Below are 25,354 nucleotides of genomic sequence, written 5' to 3'. Positions count from 1 at the left end.
AACCGCATCTCCCGCTCTGTTTGCTGCAAAGACCATCCTTGGACTTGATCACAAGCCCCACGTGGGCTCCAGAGCCGCAAAACAAGGACCGAAACGAAGCCGGCTGCTGGGAGGGGGATGCCGATGCCCCCCATCCCGGCGGGGCGCGGGCTGGCTCGCCCAGGCGGAGATGCTGGAGGTGCATGCGCTTCGTGGCAAAAAGGGTAAATGAATCCCTGTCTCCCCAGAGGGGAGGTGAAAGGATCGGCAGCTCGGGCAGGAGAGCTGGACGTGCGTCCCCACGGTGCGGGGGGCCGGGGGGCCGCGGGTGAGGGCGGCAGCAGTTTGGAGGAGGCTGTAGCCCTCTGCAGAGCTGCGCTGGGAACTCCCTGCCAATAAATTACTGCATGTACAGTGGGAGGGAGCATTTAAATAATCTGTCTTAGTTAATGGCAGCTTCCGCGGGTCCGAGATTTTTCATTTGCCTGACGTTGTGCTCTATAAGCACGTCGCTCTCGTCAAATGCGAGCTGCCCTGGCAAAGGCCTTTTCGGTGCAGCGTGCCACCGAGAGGCAGAGGAGGGGACCCCCCCTCTGCAGAGGGCGGAGGTGAACCCCAACTGCCCACCGAGGACGGTACAGGGAGGTGGCCCTGGGGAGCGGGGGCTCGAACCGGCGACCTTCCCCCTTGCGGAGCGGCGGCCCTGGCTCCAGCGCCACGGCGGCAACCCGGCACCGCCCCGCTGCAGTGAGGGGGCCGGGCCGCCAGAGGGCGCCGTGGCCGACAGCGCGGCCCCGTGACCCGTCGGCGGGGCCCGGCCGCTCCCCCCTGCGCCGCCTCCCCGCTCCGGCCGGGCCCGGCCCCAGCCCCGCCGAGCCGAGTCGCTCCGCTCCGCTCCGCCGCGGCGGCGGCCGCCCCGCCACGATGTGGTTGGGGCCCGAGGAGGTGCTGCTAGCCGGCGCTCTGTGGGTCACGGAGCGGGCCAACCCTTTCTTCTTGCTCCAGCGCCGGCGCGGACACGGCAAAGGGGGCGGCCTCACGGGTGAGGCGCGGCGGGGCTGAGGGGAGACTCCGGCCCGGCCCGGCGCTGCGCGGGCAGCGGAGGAGGCTGGGGGGGCGGGATATGCTCCTGCCCCGCTGTCCTGTCCCCGCAGGGCCGGGGGGTGCTGAGGGGGCCGGGACGGCGGCACGACTCCCGTCAGGGCGGCGGCGGCGGGGCTGGGGCTGGGGGGAGGCCGAGGAGGGGGTGGCGGCGGTGTGGAGATGCAGGCCCCGCCGGCTGGGGTGAGCCCGGTTCTGCCTTTCCCCTGGCTTCTCCTCGCTGTGTGTCACCCCCCCCACCGGGATACCCCCCTCCGCTGGGACGCCCTCGGTTTCCGTGGCAGGTTGCCGGTCAGCGGCGGCCGCTGCCTGCGGCACCCGCAGACGTTTGTCCGCGCCTTGGCCGGTCCCTCGTCCCCGCCGTTCGCGGGAGCCGCCGGCCCTGCCCTGCCGGCCGGGTCTGCGGGGGCGTGAGAGGGGGTTGTTCGTGGTCAGGCCTCTCCAGCGGTGCTGCTGCACAGGGAGGACAAGTAACTGACGGGGGGTGGCTGGGATGATCTTCTTCCCTAGTCAAAAATGGCTTCTTTGTCGTACTCGTGTTGCCTTGAATTATTGAGGTGTTTTCTTTGTGTCTTTATTCTTCTGGTGTGTTTTTTTCCGAGATTTAGAGGATGAAAGTGAAAACGTAGTTTTTAATTAATGTCTGTATGAAGATTGTGCTGTGCTTGGGCCGGAGGTGAAGTTGTGAGGGTGCAGTCCAATGATAACTACTCTCTGTGCGTATGCCTGATAGCCATGTTTGGTGTCGGAAACTGTTAAAATAACATAACTGTGACCAAGGCACAATGTTAACAACAACACAAAGTCCCCTCACCTTTAAGACCACCCATTTATCTGCAAAATGCTTACACAGTTACATGAATAACAAAAAAGTGCTTTTTATGTTTGTGAATTATGCACAGCCGGTTTCATGTATTAGCCCTGTTAGCCAAATACTCTAACTACAGAAATGACGCAGCTGATAAACATCCTTGGCATATTTCATCTTTTCACAATGTTCAAAATTATTTTGAACTACTCTCTTTTATGTAATGTAACTTACTTGTGTACTTTTGCATGTAGGCATATGATTGTATTCTGGAATTTCACAGGTTTTTACAAGAGGAAATGATACCTGGTGCTGTTCTGGAAACATTTAAACTGACCTATTCTTAAATGGTTGAAGCTTTGAGCCAGTTTACTTCTTGAGGTAGTTTACCTCAGTGAGAGAGTCGTCTTCAGAGCTCCTATGCGTTAAAAGCTGCACATGCTCCTTAAGGAGCTGTACAACTGCAAGTTGACATTTTAGAGTTAGAATGTAGGTATTCAGCCAAGCAGGAAAGGTGTTGCTGGAAAGGTTTTGAAGTTGCTGTCGTACTCAAGTTCTTAAACATGTCTTGTTACCAGTCTGGATGTCAATATTTGACACATTTGGTATGGTCATAGGAAGTATTCAAAATTACTTTTTAATCTGTATTCTGCCTAAAGCTGCACACAAGAAGCCTGGAGCCAAAACTGAGGTCCTGCTGTGCTGGATATATAAATATTTGTTTTAAGGGTTACCAGATGAGCTTGCTATGGGTGGTACTTCTCTTGAAGTATGATCAGTGGTATATTTTTAATCTGTTACTTGCTTTTGGATAGCCAAGAGAGGTAAAGGGAGGAAGTAGCATGTTTCATGATAATGAATGAGATATGGATGAGTACAGTTTGCTCAGACTTACCCAAACCATAGGGAGGAGAGCAGGCCCATTGAACCTGGGCCTCCCAAATAGCGATCTAGAGCAGCAACCATGCTCCCTGTCCAAGTTCTAATGTTAGAAAACTTTTAGTTGTGGGGATGTTGCAAAATTAATCTGCATTAAAGGTGCTCATAGTACATTTTCTAGAATAACAAAGCAAAGTATCATCTTAGATATTTGATTTATCTAGTAAATAGACTTGATTGAAATAAATGGATTTGCTTTACAAAGTCAGGTGGCTGTCAGCATTTATTTTGGAAGTGCCTGCTTTTTTATTTAACATCATATAAAAAAATATTTTAACTTCTGTATTGCCAAATTTTGATTCTTTGCCTTCTTTCTTTGTTTAATCAAAGTACTTCTAGAAACATCGCTGAAACCTGTGAGTACCAGTATTTCTGGAGCTATTTGATTCCGTTTTGGATGAGTTATCTTACCTACTGTTTGCATAGGTGATGCTGAAATATACAGCGTTGAAAACTCTTCTGCATTTTAGTTTAGTAGGCTTAAAAATCACTATTGGCAACAGAAACCCTACAGAGGAAAATACATTTCACTTTTATTAGAAAACTTTCCTAGGAAAGCAGAGGATTATAATGAGGTTTAGTAGACATTTAATTGCCATCTAAACTTTATCCATTACCAGTGGGATTGGCTGTAGTTGGTTTATAGGTAATTTGACTGCAGTGACTGGATGTATGTCTTCATTTTCTTGACCAAGTGCCATCGCTCTTCCATCACAGCATACATAATATGTACATCGTCATTTTTCAGTAGCATTGGTCCTGTATTTTGACTTAACCCAACTCTTCGTTTTGGTATTACATTGTTTTAATTTCTCTCTCTTTGCCTCCTAGGTCTTCTTGTGGGAACATTAGACGTGGTTTTGGATTCCAGTGCCAGAGTTGCCCCATACCGTATTCTGCACCAGACTCAGGACTCTCAAGTGTATTGGGCAGTGGCATGCGGTATGTATTGATGTGACTTGTCAGGGGCTGGATTTGTGTTATTCTATTGTCTTTTTGGTTCAGATGATCAGTTATCCCACATAGGAGTATTCTGTGACTGCTCAGGAAACTTCCTAGAGCTTCTGGTGGGGTAGTGGAAGGTGCCAGAAATGACAAAACTTCTCAGTGTTGTTTAAACTGTAGTTTAGGAACTTAAGGCTCTGTAAAAGCTTTCGTTTCTGCAGATGTTAATGAATTTTCTCTCTTCCAAGGTGTATCTGTTTGCAGGGTCATAGTGAGATTGTTCAGAGAACGAAACTGTGATGATAAGATTGCTGTGGGATGATGAGTGTTGTGCCAAAACCTGCTTACCAGGAACACGGTGCAAGATGGGAGCATGTAAGGTCATTCAAGGTGCTAAACACTCTTTGGGGAATCTCTTTACTGTCTTGATCCAATTTATTTTTTTTCTGCTATTTCTGGCCTGTAATAGGTGTATAGATATACTATATCTGTAAAATATATTACAATAATATTTTTTTAAAACACCAAGAATCCTTGGCCTCTTTTACTTGAGAAATGTAACCGCTGTATTAGAATATCATGGTACACCCTTCTAATACCTGGTGGTGAACTTTGATTAAGGCTTTAGGTCCTACTGGTTGCTAAAGAGAAAATATCTTCAGACATATTTGTTAGACCAACATTATTTATAATACGAACCTTCACTTCTCGATTTGTGGTTGACACATAAAATCTGAGCATGAAGTAATCATTTGCTAAGCCCACAGATGTTGATGTCTTGTTTTGCCTGTTCCCATCTTCTCCCCAGGCAACCAACACAATATTCTCCCTTGCAGAGCTACTTAAATTCTGCAGAAGAGAGGTTTAGAAGTTGCTATGTTTCACAGAAACTCAGCTTCCCTTTTGAGGAAGGCAGAGGCAGAGGGGAAGACAGACAGAAAACAAGATGGCCGGCCAGAAACTGCATACAAAAAAGCAGAATCTTTAGTGGCCACATACGGTGCAAATCTGAAATTTTATAGTATCTTGACACTCAATGAGTGTGTTATTTTTGTACAATTTCAGGAGTGTTTTAGTTGATACCCTCTGTATCCTCTGTATCTCAGTTACTTCTAAGTAATGCAGCATGGTAAAATGAGATGGGCTATGTAACAACCAAATGGAGTTTGATAAATTTTTATACCGGAGTAAATACATTGTTTTCATCCAAAGTATTTTTTTAATCATGTCTGGTTCTCATTTTACTGTCAGAGTACTGTCATTCGCTCAAAGTTATAAAATGTATATGGCTCTCTTATTGAAAAATGCATATCTTTTATTTATGATTTATCATGTGTAAATACTAGTGGGCAGCATTCTGGTCATGCGTGCAGCTTCGGCTTTTCAGCACTGTGTTCTTAAACTCTGTAGGAATTGCAGAATTTTGGTCCTTCACATATGTCATCCTAATGTTGTTCTTAGAAAGACGTCAATTATTGAGGCCTGGCTTATTTTAGCAATTTGTCTGCTGTCACTTCGTGAGAGGTGCAGCTCATGAAACAAAACAGAACACAGACTTTATTCCCCTGCCATTGTTGCTGGACCTGTGGATTTTTTCCACAACCAAAGCATCCTATAATTGATAATTCTGTGCCCTAAAATAAGCCCTTTCGTATTACTCAAAAATCATTTATGCTTTAAAAACATTGTCAGATGACTAGGGTAGATGTCAAGTGAACTTATACACAGAGGCAAAAGAAAAAATATTTGTTGTATAATCCGTTGGGCTGTACACACAAACTCAAATTCATAGCCCTGCAGTCCTTTGAGGCAAGACAGCTTACTTGCTTCTAGTTTTTGGTTTCAGGTCCTGGAGTTATTTTTGCTTATGAAACCACAGATTAGCTGGCATTGGGTTTTGTGGTTAGGTGTCCAACTACAAATATGTGAAGACTATTTCATCGCTGAAGCTGCCTCTTAAAAAAGAAAGTCAGGTAGAGCAATAGCTTTAGGGACCTGCTTGTGTTGTCTGCTGCTTTCTCCTTTTCCATCATTAACCACGTGGAGGGGTCTAATGTACTCACAGAGAAATCAAGTAGTGGGAGGCATGCTGTTAACATTTTTAGATATCCCACTGCTTTTGTACGAAACTTCAGAAGATAAATTTACTGGAATATGGCAAAGAGAAACTTACAAATATCTTTGACTTGCATTTAAACAGATTTCTTTTTGTCTGCATTTAACAATGTTTCTTATCTTGTTAAAAAAAAAAGAATTGCTTTTTTTATTTCTTCTGCTTTTTTTTCTGTCTACAGGAGAATATAGCTATCAATAGAGAGGAAGAAATCTTTTAGTAAACAAATCTTTGAAATAATGGCAACTAACTAAGGCAACTTTCTATAGAAAATTCTTTAAATTGGTTATACAGTGAAGCTTATCCTTTGTGAACTGTTGTAGGCTGGTTAAAGACAGCTAACTGTTTAATATAATGTTTGTTGAGACGTTTTTATTTAAGAAAGCAAAGAACTTTCTGACATGAGTATTTTGGTTGCATTTTGTTTTGGAATTGTATGCTCTCTGCTGACCGTTGCCCATGGAGAATGGAACCCCTTTGTAGGTGTAAAAAGTTCAGTTGTTCTGAAATTTCAAGGTTCTGAAAGTGCATTATTTTTGTTCTAAAATACCAGGAATTAAAAGAGTACTTCTTGTCTGGAACATAAGAATGCTTTTTGTCTGGGGAAAAAAGCTGTGTTTGGTGTGCACTGGCAAATAGGATGATCTGTTGGTAGTGTGCTCATTATCCTCAATGGCAGTGGAGACATTTCATGAGAAGCATGATGTTGGTGTACATAAAATATCCTTGACATGTATACAGTTGGTGTTTGATTTGTCCTGATCACTCTTTGGTAATTATTAGTTTCCTGCTGTGAACTTGGAAGAAAAAAGACCTTGTTCTAATTCCTTTTTTCTTTGCTCTTCCCATCATCTTCACCCCTTCAATTAGGATCATCTCGTAAAGAGATCACAAAGCACTGGGAATGGCTGGAGAATAACTTACTGCAGACTCTATCTATCTTTGATAATGAAGAAGATATCACCACCTTTGTCAAGGGCAAGATACATGTAAGCAACATGTTTCCCTGAAGGACTTCCAGATCCTGAGAAAGAATGGGGAGCTGGTTTTAAGAATTTTTTACCCTTGGGAGGGAGGGAGCAAGAGCTCCATTGCAAAACTTCTCTCTGCTCCCTCTTCAGATGTACATAAATTTGGAATTGTCGTGGAATGCATACAGTATTATTAGCATCATGTTACAGTCATAACACTGGACAAATGTATTTGGTGGGGAAAAGGTTAGGAGCAGTAGCTCTCAGGGAACAGCCTGCTTAGGATGCTCCTACTAATTAAAATATAATACCTCTTTAAAATCCTTGCTGATTATACCTTTGATGCAGAGAGAATGTTTAATGATGGTTCATCTAGCAACAAATACAGGAGAGAGAATTCTAGTTTGCAAGCAAGGTACTTGCCCTGCCACGATGGTCTAAAAGGCGTCTAGGTTGCAAAGGAACTGCACCTCAACTTCCACTGACTTCTGAGTCAGACAGGTCTCTCTCCTTCTTGTGCAGTTAACACACTTCAGATTCCCAGCCCACAAATTCTCCAGGGTAGAAACTTATAAATACAGGTTTTTATTGAACAGCAGCAATTCGAGTCTTTTCCAGTACTTCAGTCAGATTCTTTGTATATTCTCTGTGTGTGTCTGTGTGTGAGAGAGATTGTGGTTGTTTGTTTTTCCTTCTGGCCAGTCAAGATCTGGCAGACTGCTGAGTTCTGCCCTTCCTGGCAGATGATCTTCTTCCTGTTGAAGCAGCATGTTTGCAAGTGAAAATAGACTTCAGTTCTCCTGCAGGGTGTTCAAAGCGTTACCAGGCCAGCTGTGAGAAACTCGGTCAAATGTTAAACACAAATGCTTGCTGCATGTGTCCAGGAGTAGATCCCAGATCATACACTCTCAGACTATCCGACTGCTCTTTCTGCATGTCTTTACTATTTCTCTAACTTGACAGGAGAGATGATAACTGCTGTGTTGCATTTCTTCTTTCTGTCTTCCGGATTGCTGCTGTGACCTTTTGCTATATATTATGACTCTGTCAGCAGGCATGTTCCCTTCCATTTCTTCTCTCTCTCCTCCCATGTCCTTTCAGGGAATTATTGCTGAAGAGAACAAGAATGAGCAGCCCCAGAGTGAAGAGGATCCAGGTAAATTCAAAGAGGCTGAACTGAAGATGCGGAAGCAGTTTGGGATGCCTGAGGTGGAGAAGTTGGTCAATTACTATTCCTGCAGCTATTGGAAGGGCCGTGTACCCAGGCAGGGTTGGCTGTACCTCACCGTCAATCACCTCTGTTTCTACTCCTTCCTGCTGGGCAAAGAGGGTGAGTTATAAGCCTGCTAGTTGTTTTTCTGCCGTTTCCCATGATCTTTTTGATGCAATTGATCTTTTGTGTGAACTTTTTTTTAAGCTGACAGGTTTTTTTCCTTTTAGGAATCCTTTGAGCTCTAGCTGAATGCATAGATCAGTCCTGGCTCTCATAGGCACTTCAGTGATATTTAGACTGAATGCCCAAGTCATTTTTCAAAACATTTCTCAAGTTGTACAAGTATACCTGAAGTTTTACTTCAACTGGATTAGAGAACCAAGAAGTATTTTTACCTTATTTGGAACCACTGCCAGGACCCAGTATTTACGAAGCTTGAACTCCTGAGTCAAAAGCTAATTTGCTGGAAAGAAAGAATGAAAACTTGAGTAATTGTGATTGAAAGCATTTACTGGATGGGAGATAGTCCTTTTGGAACTGCATTATTTCTAGTCTAGTTAATCCCAAAGATTATTTCCAAGTATTTTTGGAGAACCCAGTAGAAGTATGTAGAAAAGAACTGTCCATGTGTAAGAGGGGAAAAATGCTGCTACACTGAGAGCTTACTGGCTGCTTGAGCTTAATTTCTGATTGTTGTTTTGTGTCAAATTGTAATTGTAGGGTTTTTTAAATTTTTTTTCCCAGTTACACTGGTGATCCAGTGGGTGGATGTAACCCAGCTAGAAAAAAATGCTACACTGCTGTTCCCTGAGTGCATTAAAGTAAGCACAAGGGACAGTGAACTTTATTTTTCCATGTTTCTCAACATCAACGAGACATTCAAGCTGATGGAGCAGTTGGCTAACATTGCTATGCGGCAGCTATTGGATAATGAGAGCTTCCTGCAGGACAAGTCCCTCCCGAAGCCCAGGAAGCCTCTTAAGAACATCTCTGCATTAAAAAGGTATATGTTTCCAGCAGTGAGAAAAGAAGACAGATAACAGGGGATTGTAATAATAAATGTGGTGTAGCTCCCAGGTGCCACTGGGGTTGTCTCACTCCAGGGACTGCATCACTTATTTCAGTCATTAGCCCTCTGCCTATTCTTTTTTTTTTTTTTCTCCATCCCAAATTGGTACTGAATTCACACACACTCTCATGTCTTTCTAATGCATGACTAGGCACTATCAAAAGGAATTTTCAACTAGAAACTTTAGAAAATCCTGTTTAAAAAAAAGAAATGTGAAAGAAGAAATTTACATCAGCCCCTTTGTCTGAAGTTGAAGATTTATAAAAAGTAATATACATTTGTATTGTAATAAATCCTCCCGCTGGGGACTCTTCTCTGCAGTTTCAGAATCTGATGTAATATTTAAGTTTCGCAGATGCACTTGCATATTTTACCTTGTATTGCAGGACATACCTTGTCAGTGAAGCATGTCTGAAGGCTGAAAGAGGAGTCAGATAAGGGGTGGCATCTCAGTTAGAGAAGTGAATACTAAGAATACACAGCACAGTCTGAAGGTTGTGATTGGAATGAACACTTAACGTGAGTGTTTGAGTGGGTTTTTCAAGGGAGGAAAAACCTCTGGGGACTACTCTTTACTTTTCCCCAGAGACCTGGATGCTCGAGCCAAAAATGAGTGCTACCGTGCCACTTTCCGGTTGCCCAAGGATGAATGCCTGGATGGACATACAGATTGTACTTTGTGGACACCATTCAACAAGATGCATATTCCTGGCCAGATGTTTGTTTCCAACAATTACATCTGTTTTGCCAGCAAGGCAGAGGAGGCCTGTCATCTCATCATTCCTCTCAGGGAGGTGGGGATTTCTTAGCTGTATATTAAGACTACAAACCTTTCCTGTCTTTTGTGTGCTTCTGTCTTTTGTGCGCTTCTATCTTTTGTGCTGTGCTTTGTAGATAATGGAGCATCTGCTAGATCCAAATGGCCCTTGTCTTTGTCTCCTAGGTGACAATAGTTGAGAAAGCAGATAGTTCCAGTGTCTTGCCCAGTCCTCTGTCCATCAGCACTAAAAGTAAAATGACCTTCTTCTTTGCCAATCTGAAAGACCGAGATTTCTTGGTACAGAGAATCTCTGACTTCTTGCAGAGAACACCATCCAAGAAACCATGCAGCATCGAGAGGGAATGGAAGTGGAATTTGGCTGATCCTGGTTGCGAGGTACTAAGAAAATTGCTGGGAGGAGCACTTGTCAACTTTTCAGAGTGATGCTCCTTACAGCGTGTTAACAGTGCTTGTTACCAGCGAATGATGTCTCTTTGTTAGACAGTTAGCAGAGGACGGAGACTGCCTGAGCTCAGATGCTTTCTGTTCTGTTGTTCAGGAGGTTCCAGAGCTGCCTTCCAGCAGCCCACTTGCGGTTAGCCCCACGTCTGCTCTCAGCAATCGACCTGTCAACTTCTGTGCTGGGGAAGTGCCAACAGCCTCGCAAGGACTACTCAAACTCTTCAGAAGAAATTCTGAGGAGCTCTTGGGACCCAAAGGGGTAAATAATATTTTAACTTAAAACAATTAATTCGAAATAGTTTGCAGTAGGTTGCAGATTTCCTGTCATGCTCTAAGACTGAAAATGTATTTTATCCCTAGTCAGTCCTGCAGTATCACTGCTGTGTCTGTCACAGTGATAGTGCTACATAGATGTAACCTGACCGTTGGCTTACTTTATCAGTACTGAGATACGTGAGATACTTGACTAGAGGTTGAGAAATTAGTGTTACTGTGCTTCTGGGATGTAAGTTCGTGTCTGCGAAGAACTACTTTTCTTCAGTACAAGAAAGCAGAGAACTGGTATCTCTGCTTGCTAGTTAATCGTCTTAGACCGTGGTTCTGCTTGCATTTATGTAGAGATTTGCAAGGTGTAAATGCCATTGCACAGCCCATGTTAGTATTGTAAAGACTTGACTTCAAGCAAGATCAGAACTGATTCAGAACAGTGTAGATTAGCATACACCCCTTTATTCAGCCCAAAGAAGAAAGGCTTTAAGTGTCATAATGCATTTCTTTTGTGAAGTGTAGGCCTGCGTATACCCAGAAGTCACGTGTCCTACAAACATAAAAATCCATTAATCTCCTAAAATGGCCATATTTGTTTCTGTGAAGGCAAAGGAGAAGATGAAGGAAGAGTCTTGGAACATTCATTTCTCTGAATATGGGCGAGGGATGTGTATGTATCGCACTGCCAAGACTAGGGGCCTGGTGCAAAAAGGAATCCCAGAGAGTCTTCGTGGAGAGCTGTGGCTCCTTTTCTCAGGTAGGATGTTGTGCTGGATAATTTGATGGCTAGCAGGAATAAGGTTTCTGCACATCTCAAAGGAAAAGGTATAAATCTTAGCTCATTTCAGAAGAAATTAATCAGAAGTTAACTCCACCTGAATGATACTTCATGGTGTTTTTGCCAAAAATGCAGTTATCACATTCCTGAGATGGCTTTCTTTATGAGCATAGTAGCCCTTTGGCCTCCTTTGTGTGCGTTTTAGTGTTGGGACCTAGACCCTAACATGATCATTTAACAATGAGTTTGTTACTATACTTTCATATCTATTGGTAGTTGATGAGTTCATGTAGTGCTTTCTGGCTGCCTTATCTCTGAAACTTTGGGCAAAAAATCTGTATTCCAGAGTTCAAGAGATGAAGCAGTATTTGTTTGTCATTACAGGGGCTTGGAACGAAATGGTGACTCATCCTGGTTACTATGCGGATCTTGTGGAAAAGTCAATGGGAAAGTACAATCTTGCTACAGAGGAAATTGAGAGAGATCTGCACCGTTCTATGCCAGAACATCCTGCCTTCCAGAATGAGTTGGGAATTGCTGCCCTCCGGAGAGTCTTAACAGCTTATGCATTCAGAAATCCAACAATTGGGTACTGTCAGGTAAGACTGAAGTCTTAGACTTGTTAGTCCTACATGGTGACCGTGATTAGCTTGGACTTTTTCTGCAGTTTTTTGTTCAGTTTCAAGTTTTTCCTTCATGCTGTCCATGTGGTGGTGTGAGAGTAGGAAAGAAGTGGTTATGTTTTAAGATCTCTTAGCTATCCTTTGGATACAGTATTTAAATAGACTGCACGTTTCTCTTAGGTGTAATTTGCAGTCTTTTACTAGTTTTCCTCCTAGAGCTTTCCCTAGTTCAGCAAAAACATCTTCTGGTTTCATTAAAAAGAGCAATGAAATCAAATAAGTGATGATGCACATGAGCAGTATATTGAAAACGAAGCCAATTGCCAGTTTGTGAAACAACTCAGTGGAAATTCAGATTAATTTTGTGTATTGCTCTGGTATTAGAGGTTCCCATTATGTTGTTCTGTTATGACCAAATTGTTACAAAGCTTTTTATGAAAACTTTGAAAATTATACTTAGTCATATTGATTAATGAAAGTGCTTGACAAAAAGTAGTTGTATTATTTGCTGCCTCACAAAAAGAGGAACTGGAACAGGAACGTAAATTGGTTCAAGGTCATCTATTGACTCAGATACCAGTAAAAGCTGGAAATAGATGTGACTCTTAGTGACCGTTTTGCTGTATTCATGCTTTTTAAGTTAGCTGGTCTATATTGACAGAGCTTTCATGAACATCTTCATGTTTCTCTCCTATATCTTCGTATTTAACTCTGCCCGCTCATAGGCCATGAACATTGTTACGTCAGTACTGTTGCTATACTGCAATGAGGAAGAGGCTTTCTGGCTCCTAGTGGCTTTATGTGAGCGGATGTTGCCAGATTACTACAACACAAGAGTAGTGGGTGAGTCTTTGTCAAATTCATGCTGGAGCCTGGATTTTCAGCTACAGTTGCACCAGCATTTCTCAGGAACATTTTGTTGTTCAGAATGAATTAAATGTGATGCATTTTAAAGATGATGAAGCACAACGCTGTTCCCTTTAAAGTTGCAGGTGTGTGATGGAGACATAGGAAGAGACACTACAGGCTACCAAGGTAGTAGTACTACCTTGTAGTAACAAGGAAGATGAAGTCACTAAAAATTGGTAGCAGGAGGGACCATTAGCAGTAAGGAGGCATATCTAGAAGAAAATTATTGGGTTATTTTTTACCCATCTGAATGATGTATTAAATCTTTGGAATAGGCTCCCAGGAAAGGTTAGTGAAAGCACCGCTTCATGAGCTTTTAAAGTTGGTCTGTATAAAAGAGTATAGTTTGATGTAAATACCATAATATCAGTAATCCGCCACCCCTTCTTTCAGGGAAAATGCATAGATCAATGAGAGATTCTGTTTCTGCATGTGCTGCAACATAGGAGTAGTCTCTATCTAAATATGTTATTTTTATTGAGAACAGGGAACAAATCTAAATAAATGCATTAATTTTAGTTCTGATGTTAAGAGGCTTATATGGAATTAAAGTGAACTCACACTATTTTGTTTAATAATTGATTAGCTTGGGTATAGTACCATGATACCACCAATTCGAGTTCTACCATTGTTTTTGTTTGTTTTTCCAGGTGCATTGGTGGACCAAGGCATCTTTGAAGAACTTACACGAGAGTATCTTCCACAGCTGTCAGAAAAGATGCAGGACCTAGGAGTGATTTCCACCATATCCCTTTCCTGGTTTCTCACTCTCTTTCTGAGTGTCATGCCCTTTGAGAGTGCCGTGGTCATTGTTGACTGTTTTTTCTATGAGGGAATCAAGTTTATCTTGCAGGTGTCATTGGCCATACTTGATGCCAACATGGAGAAGTTGTTACAGTGCTGTGATGAAGGTGAAGCCATGACTATTCTGGGCAGGTACCATTCATTGTTCTTATTTATAACTGAATAGTAACAGTACCTTTTTAGTCATCATCTGTTTCTACCTAATGCCGTTATGTAGCAGGTCACAGATAACACTGTAGGATGAAACTTGAGCTCCAGAGAGGTTTTCTATTGCTTTCTACAACAGCTGAAATTAACTTTTGGCTCAAGTATGGAGGAATCCCATATTTCTGGAATTGTTTGCTTTGCAGCATAATGCATTCCTGCGTCTCAGTTTGAATTTGAACTTTGAAGGGTTGTTTATCCAAAAGTCACAGAAGAATTCTGATCTACTATTAAGAACAGATCCTGGCAGGAATCGCCTTCTAGAAACATAAAACTTTGTCAAGCAGATATCTCCGAAGTCTAGTAAATGTAAGATTTTCTTGTTTGAAATGTGAATCTCTTCTATGTGCAGCAAGATCTTCAGCTTATGTCTAGGAGCCCACTTTAAGAAGAGTAGATACCCCAAAAATAGGGTGAAAATCAACTTCAGTTACAATGAGGGTAGCATTGCAGGTTAGCAGGGAAGAATTAAATTTTCCTACATGTTTAGATTAATGATACAAAGAACTTGGGAATGATGCATTTAGGATATTACTTCTTTTCCTGGACACTAATCCTGGAGTCTTACATTTGTTCTGTTTTTTCCCCACAGATACTTGGACAACGTAGTTAACAGACAGAGCATCTCTCCCCCTATTCCCCACTTGCATGCCTTATTGACGAGTGGAGATGACCCGCCACTTGAAATTGACATCTTTGAACTCATCAAAACATCCTATGAGGTAAGCTTCTGGCTTAGTTTTTGCCCAAGAGATTTTTCTCTGCTAACATCCAGTTTTGTACTTTGTGCAGCCAGAATTTGAACAGTGTTCATAGCTTGAGGTGCTTGAGAAGTGCAGGCTCAAGCCATTAATCCACCTGTTTGGTATGAGTAGAGCCTAACACTGTTGGCTATTGTGAATTACAAAGAGTCTCCCCAACACCAGTGGAGACGAAAATGAAGACTACAAATAAGTAAAAATTACAGACCGGAGATTTCTTCCTGCTTTGCCAAAAAAGTCTGTGTTCTTACTTGTATCTGAGGATTGTCAGTGCTAGGGAGTTGGGGAGGCAAATTCAGGGTAAAAATTGTGAGGTATACTGCAGAAACATGGAAGCATCCCAGTTCATGTGCACAGGAATCCCGTTCTGTGATCCACATTATAGTAATAGGAAGGTAACCTAAGAATGGTGCCAATGCTGTTGGAATACCTCTGCACTGGTGGAGGTGTACCTCATTATTCATACTGAGAACAAACTTGTAAGAAATTTGTATCTGAATGATGGAAAGAACACAGGCAAGAGAACTGGTGTTTGACAGTTCTCTGCTACACTGTGGTAAATGTGGATTAATTTCCCTTCTTATCTCCTGTTTTTCATCCTGTCCCCTTCTAGCTGCTTATAGGCAGGCAGCTATCATTTTGCTGGGTATTTGTTTGTTTCTTCAAATTTGCCATCTCTGTCTGTTCTTGGCTTCTTTTATAAAAGAATGTCACCAAATTCATCTTATTTGTCTGACCTAGTCAGTAGAAAAGCCTCTTAACTTTGGTGTTTCTAGCTGAATCTCATATGGATCCTAGAAAAAAGCAAGTCTGGAAGGAATGACAATCTGTCTATTCTCTTATCTCTGCCTGTGGTGGGTTGATCCTGGCTGGACACCAGATGCCCACCAAAGTCGCTCTATCACTCCCCTCCTCAGCTAGACAGGGGAGAGAAAATATAACAAAAGGCTTGTGGGTTGAGATAAGGACAGGGAGAGATCACTTGCCAATTACCATCACAGGCAAAACAGACTTGACTTGGGGAAAATTAACTTAATTTATTACCAATCAAATTGGAGTAGCGTAATGAGAAATAAAACCAAATCTTCCAGATTGTCACAAGTCCTGCCAGCAAACCTGCTCCAGCATAGGCTCCTCTCTCCACAGATCCGCAGGTCCTGCCAGGAGCCTGCTCCAGCGCGGGCTTCCCATGGGCTCACAGCCTCCTTCGGGCATCCACCTGCTCTGGCGTGGGGTCCTCCCCGGGCTGCAGGTGGAGATCTGCTCCAACATAGACCTACATGGGCTGCAGGGGGACAGCCTGCCTCACCATGGTCTTCCCCACGGGCTGCAGGGGGAATCTCTGCTCCGGCACCTGGAGCATCTCCTCCCCCTCCTTCTGCACTGACCTGGGGGTCTGCAGGGCTGTTTCTCTCATATGTTCTCACTCCTCTCTCTGGCTGCAGGTTGTTGTGCAGGTTCCTCCCCCCCCCCACTTCTTAAATCTGTTCTCCCAGAGATACTACCACCGTTGCTGATGGGCTCGGCCTTGGCCAGCGGCAGGTCCATCTTGGAGCTGGCTGGCATTGGCTCTGTTGGACATAGGGGAAGCTTCTAGCAGCTTCTCACAGAAGCCACCCCTGTCGCCCCCCAGCTACCAAAACCTTGCTGTGCAGACCCAATACGCTGCCACAGTACAGGATCTGTATTTCTGTCAGTCCTGACAGATGCTTTTCCAGCTTTTCTTTAGAAACCTCTGATGTTGGATTTCTCATGAATTCCGAATGACTTCTCTTGCAGGACAGGGGTGAATAGGGAATACAGCTCAAGTTTTTTCTCATCTTCTTGCTGCTGGTAAAAGGTTTTTGGGGGTTTTAGATCATCTCTGAGGGCATAGTACACTTGGTAAAGAACATGTAATTGAACAGGGGTTGTTCTTTCTTTAGAACATGATGTTGACCTGGTCTGCTTCCTTTCTTGTAGAAATTTAGCAACCTGAAGGCAGATGACATTGAACAAATGCGTTTTAAACAAAGGCTGAAAGTGATCCAGTCTCTGGAGGATACAGCCAAGAAGAGTGTGGTATGTGACTCCCAGATTGAATGAGCTACCAAATGGCATGTTAATGGAATGTGTTTTGCTGTGAGCATCTAGAAAGTTTGCACTGTAGCAGACCCAGTTTTAAGTGACTTAAAGAATTGCAGTTCATGTGAAAAAATGGATTTACTGGCTGGAATAATGGATTTTCTGTTTTCTTCTTCACATGGTTCTAGTTAATCTAATAAAATGGATTGAAGCGCTAGGGCATGATTGAATGAAATATTTGGCATGGAGGGAGATAAAAACCACTTGTAGGCCTTGTAATAGTCTCCACTGTCTAGTGGTGTCTCTTACTGCTTGCCTGGAATCTTTGGGAAAAGCTAGCTAGTGGATAATTATTCTCCTGCCATTTGTAGAGTATGCTAGCATATTATGGAATTTTACAGAAGGGTTCATGGCCCAAGGGGAGTATCCATATCTGTTGCAATTATCTCCCATGTCCTAGGTGGGGAACCTCATCCATGTGTTTCTTTCACTGTTGTTTTTCAATGCATCTAAGTCAAACATCTGAAGATAAAAACAAGAGGGAGGGACAACACAGTCTTCACAGTCAGGTCTGCACAAACAGTAAATAAGTGCAGTAATTTTTTCTGGCTGCTCAAAACGTCAGCAGTTTCTGCTTGACGAGAAACTGTCTTCTTGACCTGTAATCCATAACAATGGGAGGTATTAGAATGGTTGTGTTTTCCCTCCCGTCCTGTGTCATATCTCCTTGCACTTGTTTTCTTCTCTTCTACGTTACACAGATTTTTTCAGTGAGCCATATTTAATTTTTCTAGCTTTGAAATAAACTGTTCACTCTATTTTCTCCCTAACCGTAGGTCCGAGCTGTGTCTAGTGACATTGGTTTCTCTATTGAAGAGCTAGAAGAGCTGTATGTAGTGTTCAAGGTAAGAAGGTAGAATGAGGAAGAATGTGTTCTCACACAGAGAGAACAAATACCAAAATAAGTTGAAAGGGAAGCAGTGAATTTGCTTTGATTCTTAATCCAACCTATCAGACACAGATGTGGCATTCTATTATACATGGTGCCAGTAAGATTGGCCCTGTTATTATCTGATTGATTATTTTTATTTTTTTCCCCAAAGATGGCCAAAACACATTCATAGTATTTGAATGATACTTATTCAGAAAGAGATTGTGGAGTCAATGGAAATGAATGTCATATAGCAGTTAGAACAGGGAGCTAGGGTTGACGGTACCTCAATTTTTATTCTCAAGTTTGCCATTGCCTTGCTCTATAATTGTGACAAAATTACTTGAGTGCTTTGCCTCTATTTGTCGATGTATGTATTTTTAAAAGACTGGTATTATCCATCTGTGTTTACCAAAATCACTGCAAACTCAGTTGCACTGTGCTATAGACTCAGAAAGAGAGGCTTAGTTCTAAATGTTCCATTTGCAGAAAGCCCAAGCGTCATTTCATTCAAACCTGGAACTATGGTTTTTGGGTTTTTTTTCACTTAAAATTGTTCTTTGTGCTTTTTGTGAAATCCCTGTCTCTTCCTTCATTTCATATTACTTCGTAGTGAAGTAACACTAGGAATAATGGGGGAGATAAACAGTGTGTCCTGAAATGTCTCTTCTTTGCTTGCTCAATGCTATTCTTGAGCTATAACAAAGTCTCCACTCCTGTGGACTGTTGTAGTGTAGTATAATCTGATCTGTTAATCCTTTCTCTCCAAAGGCAAAGTATCTGATGAGCTGTTACTGGGGCAACAATCGTGCTGCAGCTGCCCGCCGAGATCAGAGTTTACCCTACCTGGAGCAGTATCGCATAGACATGGAGCAGTTCAAGGAGCTGTTCATCAGTTTGACCCCCTGGTCCTGTGGTGCACATACACCTGTGCTAGCAGGGCGTTTGTTCCGGCTTCTGGATGAGAACAGGGATTCTCTCATTAACTTCAAGGAGTTTGTGACAGGGATGAGTAAGTGGTGTTTTTGGAGATAATAGAATATTGCAAAAAATGTTTCTGTCCTTTTCCAAGCAGAGAACTAAAAGGAGATAGTGGTGTTTGCAGTATCATGAGGGGAGGGTGACAACCTCACAGGAAGTGTCACGCAGAACAAAAGATGCCTTTTTGCTGCTAGGCAGTCTCCTGTTCTGGGAAACAGTAGGTGGCAAACCAACAAGATGCAGCCTTGCTGTGGATTTCTTTACTGCTTCTGCATAGGGCTTTGTGCAGTTAGCGTTTCCCGATTGCATGTGAACTCATTCTGGTTTGAGCCTGTGAACAGAGGGCCATTCTTTATCCTAAGTGCTATTTTTCTGAACCTTTTTTTTTTTTTTTTTTTTCTTCGCAGGTGGGATGTACCATGGTGACCTCACTGAAAAACTCAAAGTACTCTACAAACTGCATCTGCCTCCTGGTGAGTGATTGCTTCTATACACTGCTACTATTGAGCATGGTCTGTTCTGACATGCAATTGAAAAGGGATGCCTCATGAATTTTGCTAATGAAGTGGGTGATACTGCTGTTCAATTATCTTAGAGATCTTAACATTTCCTTCTCTGTAAATACAGCTCTGAATCCAGAGGAGACAGAGTCTGCTTTGGAGGCCACAAGTTATTTCACAGAGGATGTTACAACAGAAGGTAATGCAACACTGCTGCCTTTACCTCTCAGTTTAGGCAGGAGTTGCAGCATAAATCCATGTGCTATGATAGTGATTTTGTGCAAGGCATGGTCTCATGGTGGCAGTGTGTTAAGATTGCCAGTGTGTTTGAGTTTGCTGTCTTTGTTGCATGATGGGAAAGAAGTTTGGAGCTTGAACTCCTCAGTGCCCATTTCATGCAGGACACAGCATGCTCTGAAGCACAGTCATAGACTGCTGAGGAGGAGCAGTGTGCTTTTACCAGCCCGTCTTCCACCATGATTTAGGTTTTTCATGCAAGTCTCATTGTCTCTCTTCTTGTTTTTGTTTCCTTCTCTGTGTCTGTCTGGCCTTTTCTTCTGTTTTATCTGGGATATTATCCCCTCAACCCCTTTTTCTGCTGCTCAAGTATCTCCTTTTGTCTCAGAGCTGGATTTCTGCCTGCACTGTGAGTCTCAAGGTCAGTCCATGAATTATGTGCATGCATTGAGCATGGCTATAATGCTGATATCATCTGCTAGCACCAGGGTGCTATTTTAAATACCCTGAAGTTGTTGCTGCTGCTCCTGTCTCATGACACTCCCACTATGAATAAAGTGCTATAAGTAATTAGATATCTTTCAGTATATTCTACCTAATGAATTTCAGCCTTGGTCAAAATAGGTTTTGTCTGGCTTCTTTCAGTGGAATTTATCTCACCCTAGAAACTGGTGGGTGGAAAATATGCTCAGAGCAGAGTGTGGGGGGTGCTAGGCTTGCTGGCCGGAGTCAATGATACCTGTGCCTACTCTACAGTCTTCTGATTTAATGGAATAAGGATGCATGCCATTGAATTGTAAAGCTGTTAGTAGACTAATGTACTGTATTTCTTAAAATATAATTTTAGGGATTGTCACATAGGAGGTCAAAGTATGTCAGTTGTGCTAAATGTTTACCAAGATGTAATAATGCTCAAAAAAAAAAAAATCTGAGTGAGTAAGTACAAGGGGTAGTTGTGCTGTTTGCTGCTAGGTGGCTAACTTAACAGTCTGAGTTGAGCCAAGACTTCCTATATAGTCTAGTGCCAATATAGGGAACCAGAAGCGAAGTTTGTGAAGTTAGACTCTGCACATTACTCCCAAAGTGTCAGTTCAGTCACTGGATAATGGTGAGTGTAGATATTTGTCACGTATGTGCTCAGTAGTGGTTTGGTTTTTTTCCATTCATTATCCTGCTTTGGATAACTGAACTTCTTTGTCTTTAAGGTATCACATTGCTTAGCTGTCTCTCGTATCTGTGTTTCACACTTTCTTTTAAGAGTTCTGATCTCTGTCTCAGCTCTTCAACCCATTTTTTCAGTGGGAGCGTGAGGTCTAACTTATATTAAATATATTCTTGTATGGTTTTAATTTGTATATGAGTTGTCTTATGTTCTTCATGTGTTGTATTGCTGAAAATCAGGTATTAATCATTCTTTTATAATTCCATAATTTTTTAGAAACACAAGAAGATAAAGAAAGGAGAAGTGAGAATGGTCCAGAAAAAGGTAATTTCATCATAAATAGACCACATTCTAGTCTTATGTCTCTCATAATATGAACTGTTCATTGTCCGTTGCTGTGTCAAGGAGACCTTTCAAAGTGTCCATTGTGGACAGAGGTAAAGTGGGATGTGAGTTGGGAAATAAATCTTTTTTATGCCTTACTGCTCTGACTCTTTTACATACCAAGATCATAACATTTTTAAATCATGTTTGGCAAGTTGTCAGCTCATAGAGTTCATTTATGAGAAGTCAAGCTGATGCAGCAGTGTTAAAATTTTTGCTCTACTGAGCTGCATCAGATTAACCAGAAAACAATGCAGCATTCCTGGTAGATGCTTTCCTGAACTGTCAATAAAACGTGCTTCCAGCATGATTTTTGCTGGCACAGCATTCACTTTTTAAGTCTGAAGCCATTAACTACCTGACAGTATTGGCTTGTTCTTGTCTTGCAGAGGACAAAGGTACCAGTCCACAGGACTATAGATACTACCTAAGAATGTGGGCCAAGGAAAAAGAGTCAAAGAAAGAAACCATTAAAGATCTCCCCAAAATGAGCCAGGTAAGAAGCGAATGTGAAGGTTTCCAGTTAGATGGCTAACAGCTTAGTGGGGAATTCTGTAGTATGTGCAGCCATTTTGCCAGCATACTCAGTCCTTGCCTGTAGAATGCCCTGCTGTTCTGGTCTGGTGGGCTTTAAAAACCTCTAATTCCACACATTTGTGTTGAATTCCTCAATGGACATGGACAAACTGCTTTGTTTCCACCAATCAAATGTATTTGATTCCCTCTGCCTCCCAGACCAATTTTTCCTATAAGAACTGCAATCTATGTTTTTCTCTCCAGAGCAGTATGTTTCAAATATGCCATCAGTCATATAAACTTGTTTGGCTTTTTTGGTTTTGCATTGCCTCAAGTTACATACAGCTGCTTGGTGGAGAGCAAAGAATGTGGTTACAGGAAAGAGTCTGATGACTGGCGTGATCTTTTCAGTCTCTAATTTACTTGATGGGTGCTACTTAAACCAGTTTGGAAATGCTTAGAAGCTGACCACAAAAGAGTAGCAGAACAGAAGTAAAACCTTAGGTTTTCTCAGATGTGAGTACGTTAGTACTCTGTTTATCTGTCAGCCAAAAGCCCCACCACTATTAAATTGCTAGCTGTGTCTCAATTTAGCCGCTACGGCAGAGAGAGAAGATTTTGCCTGTATTGGACTGTTCTGAATTAGTGCAATAAGTTGCCACTTACCTGGGAGGGAGGCAGATAAACAAGGAGTCAGTCAAGATGGTGCCTGTTGCTTCATCTCAAGGAGCATCTAGATGATGCTCTTGGTCATAGGTTTTGTTTTAGGTGGTCCTGCAAGGAGCAGGGAGTTTGACTCGATCCTTATGGGTCCCTTCCAACTTGAGATACTCTATGATCTGCCACTGTCAACTTTTTTCAGCCTGAAGTATGATTTTTTCGGTCTTTGTCTTTTAAAGGAACAATTCATAGAGTTATGCAAGACCCTTTACAACATGTTCAGTGAGGACCCAGTGGAGCAAGAGCTGTACCATGCAATTGCCACTGTAGCCAGTCTCCTTCTGCGAATTGGGGAGGTTGGAAAAAAATTCTCCAACAGGCCCATGAGGAAGTCTGAGGACTGCAAAACAAACAATACCCAAGATCCTGTGAGTGAAGAGGAGTCACCAACATCCGAACAGAGTCAGAATTCAGCAGTGGAGCAGCAACCCCAAGCTGACCATGAGGACAAAACCTGTGGAGATGCTCAACCTGAAAAAACACAGCAGGAGAACCAAACTCTAGGAGACGGGTCAGGGGAAGGACAAGGCTCTCCTTTACAGCTGCTATCAGATGATGAAACCAAAGATGATATGTCCATGTCTTCCTACTCCATGGTCAGCACAGGCTCCCTGCAGTGTGAAGACATTGCAGACGACACGGTCCTGGTTGGTTGCGAAGGCAGTAGTTCAGCTGCCAGGTATGGTAGCACCATTGATACTGACTGGTCGATCTCCTTTGAGCAGATCTTAGCTTCCATGCTAACAGAAACAGCCCTTGTAAACTACTTTGAGAAAAAGGTCAACATTCTGCAAAAGATCAAAGATCAGAAGAAGGTAGAGAGGCAGTTCAGTTCATCCAGTGACTACGAACTTTCCTCCGTGTCAGGGTGAACTCAGGAAAGCAGGAATTGTCTTTGGGAGATAAAAACAGGGAGATAATGTGGCAGATGGCAGGATGGTTTGGTATTTTGTGTTGGGGATTTTTTTTTTTGTTTAATCAGAGACCAGTAACTACACAATTACAATAGATTCCAATCAATAAGGAGCTTCTGACAGTGACTGTTTTTGTGTAGGTGCTTCTTTGGCTACTCTGGCTGACAGAATTAGATTTACATTCTCAAGAGCCATTAGAACCTAATAGCCCCTGACATATAGAATTACCACCATAAATTATGCATGTCTGCCTTTTGCTATCTTTTATTTTAATGAAGTTTTATTTCAGACAGTAACTGCTCCTTGCCTGCCCTTATTTGCTGTAGGTTTCTGGGTAACTTGCACAGCAGATGCAGCCTGGCTTGAAACATGTTCACCTCTGGCTGGCAGACTGAGAGCTAATGCAGTGTAGTCCAGTGCTATAGGACCCTGACCTATAAATAGTCTTGTAAGTTCTTCAATGCTGTTCTGTGACTCAGCAGCTATAATGCAAACGTGCCCCACTGTTGCCAGCACCCTAGGATCTAAACACAGACGTTTCTCAGATCTGCAGGTTTCTTTCAGATGTGATTTGGCATTTTCATAGTGTATGATCACTTTCTTTCCCTTCAGCATTCAGGAGTTTTCAGACAAACCTGGTTTTCTAGCATTTGCTTTTCTGATTCTTTGAAAGCCATTGTTTTTAGTTTGTCTGGGAAGCCACAAGCTCCTTGACTTCAGTGCAGAAGTAATATTAAGTGAATCAATGGGCTCATGACGATTATAATGAGAGAGTAAGTTCCTAAATTAGAAGTCAGTGAATAAGCCTCGGTGTTACAGGGCAGTGGCACACTGGTCTGCTGGACTTTCCCTGTCAGTAGAGAAAACATTTGTTGTTTCTTGCTGATTCTCTGTTTTTACTAGCTAGTGATGGGTCCAATTTTTAGGAGGACCCCTAAGAATACTTGGATCAGTCAGCCCTTGCAAATGCTTGGGGCTGGAAGATGTGCGGGAGTGTTGGGCCACCTGCTGCTGCTCAGTCTGTCCTTTCTGAACATCTCCTGTACAAGGAGTCCAGCAGTGGACATGCTCTTAGAAACTGCTACACAACAAAGGGCATTTGTACCTAAAGAGGAAGAATTCAAAGCAGTGTGGCCCTCTGTCATCAGCCCATTATGGGAAACCTCAATAGACTAGATCTCTTTCCAGTTAGAGACGAAATAACTGGGAGACTGAGTGACTGCTCTTTTAAATCAGTTAAGACCAGAAGAAACTAAGAGTTAGCCTTCTGGTAGTAGGACATGCGCTCCAAGGAAGGAGAATTAATGCTGTTCCTACAGATCAATTCATCTCAGTACGCAGGCATCTGCCTTGCAGGGCCGGAGCGAGAGATGCTGCTGCTCGGCGAGAGCAGACCCTGCACTGAAGGCAAGGTTTGCTACAGCTTCTGGCTGGCATTTGGAGTATAAAGGATGGGAAGGACATGTATGGTTGGATATTCCCATTTAACACTACTTGGTGTGCTAGTCAGTGTTAATTCCTCCGTGTGACATTCTCTGTATGTATTCACAGCTGGTACATATTTCTTATTTCCCTGCCTCCTTTGTCCTGTATCACCGGAGAGCAGCCATTAGTAAAACTGCTTTTACTAATTATTCAGTAATTTATTGTAATTTTTTAAAAGTACAAATAATACATGTGATTTTACACTGTCTGTCTGTCTTATCTGTCATGTACTCAATAAATGAACCAGAATCCTATAGGCTACTTTGCCTTTTATTTCTCTGAGCTCATGGAATATTGCTTGTTCTTTGTCCTTGGTGGTTATCTAAAAGAGCAGGCTTGGTGTGACTGGATTCTGACTTCTTTCTTTCTTTTTTCTTTTTTTCTTTTTTCATCTTTTTTCTTTTTCCTTTTTTTTCTTTTTCCTTTTTTTTCTTTTTCCTTTTTTTTCTTTTTCCTTTTTTTCTTTTTCCTTTTTTTTCTTTTTCCTTTTTTTTCTTTTTCCTTTTTTTTCTTTTTTCTTTTTTCTTTGTTTTTTCCTTTTTTCTTTTTTCTTTGTTTTTTCCCTTTTCTTTGTTTTTCCCCCTTTTTTCTTTGTTTTTTTCCTTTTTCTTTGGTTTTTTTTTCCTTTTTCTTTGTTTTTTCCCTTTATCCCCCTTTTTCCCCTCCTTCCCCCCCCCCTTTTTTTTTTTTAATTAGTCTGTGTATTGACTTTTCATATAACGCAGCTTCAGGTGAGTGCAGACAGGACTATTGG

The 25,354-nt window shown here is 42.4% G+C and overlaps 1 protein-coding gene across 2 annotated transcripts; it reads left to right on the top strand.

Moving 5' to 3' along the window:
- Positions 1-816: 816 nt before the first annotated feature.
- TBC1D9B (TBC1 domain family member 9B) lies at positions 817-25,350 on the top strand. 2 transcript variants are annotated; one of them, XM_075056687.1, is made up of 23 exons: positions 817-1,021; positions 3,659-3,769; positions 6,756-6,874; positions 7,958-8,186; positions 8,814-9,072; positions 9,725-9,932; positions 10,082-10,294; positions 10,458-10,619; positions 11,234-11,384; positions 11,790-12,004; positions 12,754-12,871; positions 13,588-13,873; positions 14,538-14,667; positions 16,669-16,767; positions 17,607-17,675; positions 18,473-18,713; positions 19,090-19,155; positions 19,310-19,381; positions 19,790-19,840; positions 20,858-20,905; positions 21,355-21,461; positions 22,381-22,880; positions 25,326-25,350. In XM_075056687.1, exons 1-23 carry the CDS (start codon positions 904-906, stop codon positions 25,333-25,335), a joined length of 3,582 nt encoding a protein of 1,193 aa, XP_074912788.1. In that variant the 5' UTR covers positions 817-903; the 3' UTR covers positions 25,336-25,350. The 2 variants fall into 2 exon arrangements, with proteins under 2 accessions (XP_074912788.1, XP_074912787.1); XM_075056686.1 differs by lacking the exon at positions 25,326-25,350 and having other exon boundaries at positions 22,381-24,854.
- Positions 25,351-25,354: the final 4 nt, after the last annotated feature.

This window comes from Buteo buteo, chromosome 24 (assembly GCF_964188355.1).
Source record: "Buteo buteo chromosome 24, bButBut1.hap1.1, whole genome shotgun sequence".
NCBI classification, from domain to species: Eukaryota; Metazoa; Chordata; class Aves; order Accipitriformes; family Accipitridae; genus Buteo; species Buteo buteo.
This window is presented reverse-complemented; position numbering and strand designations above follow the sequence as displayed.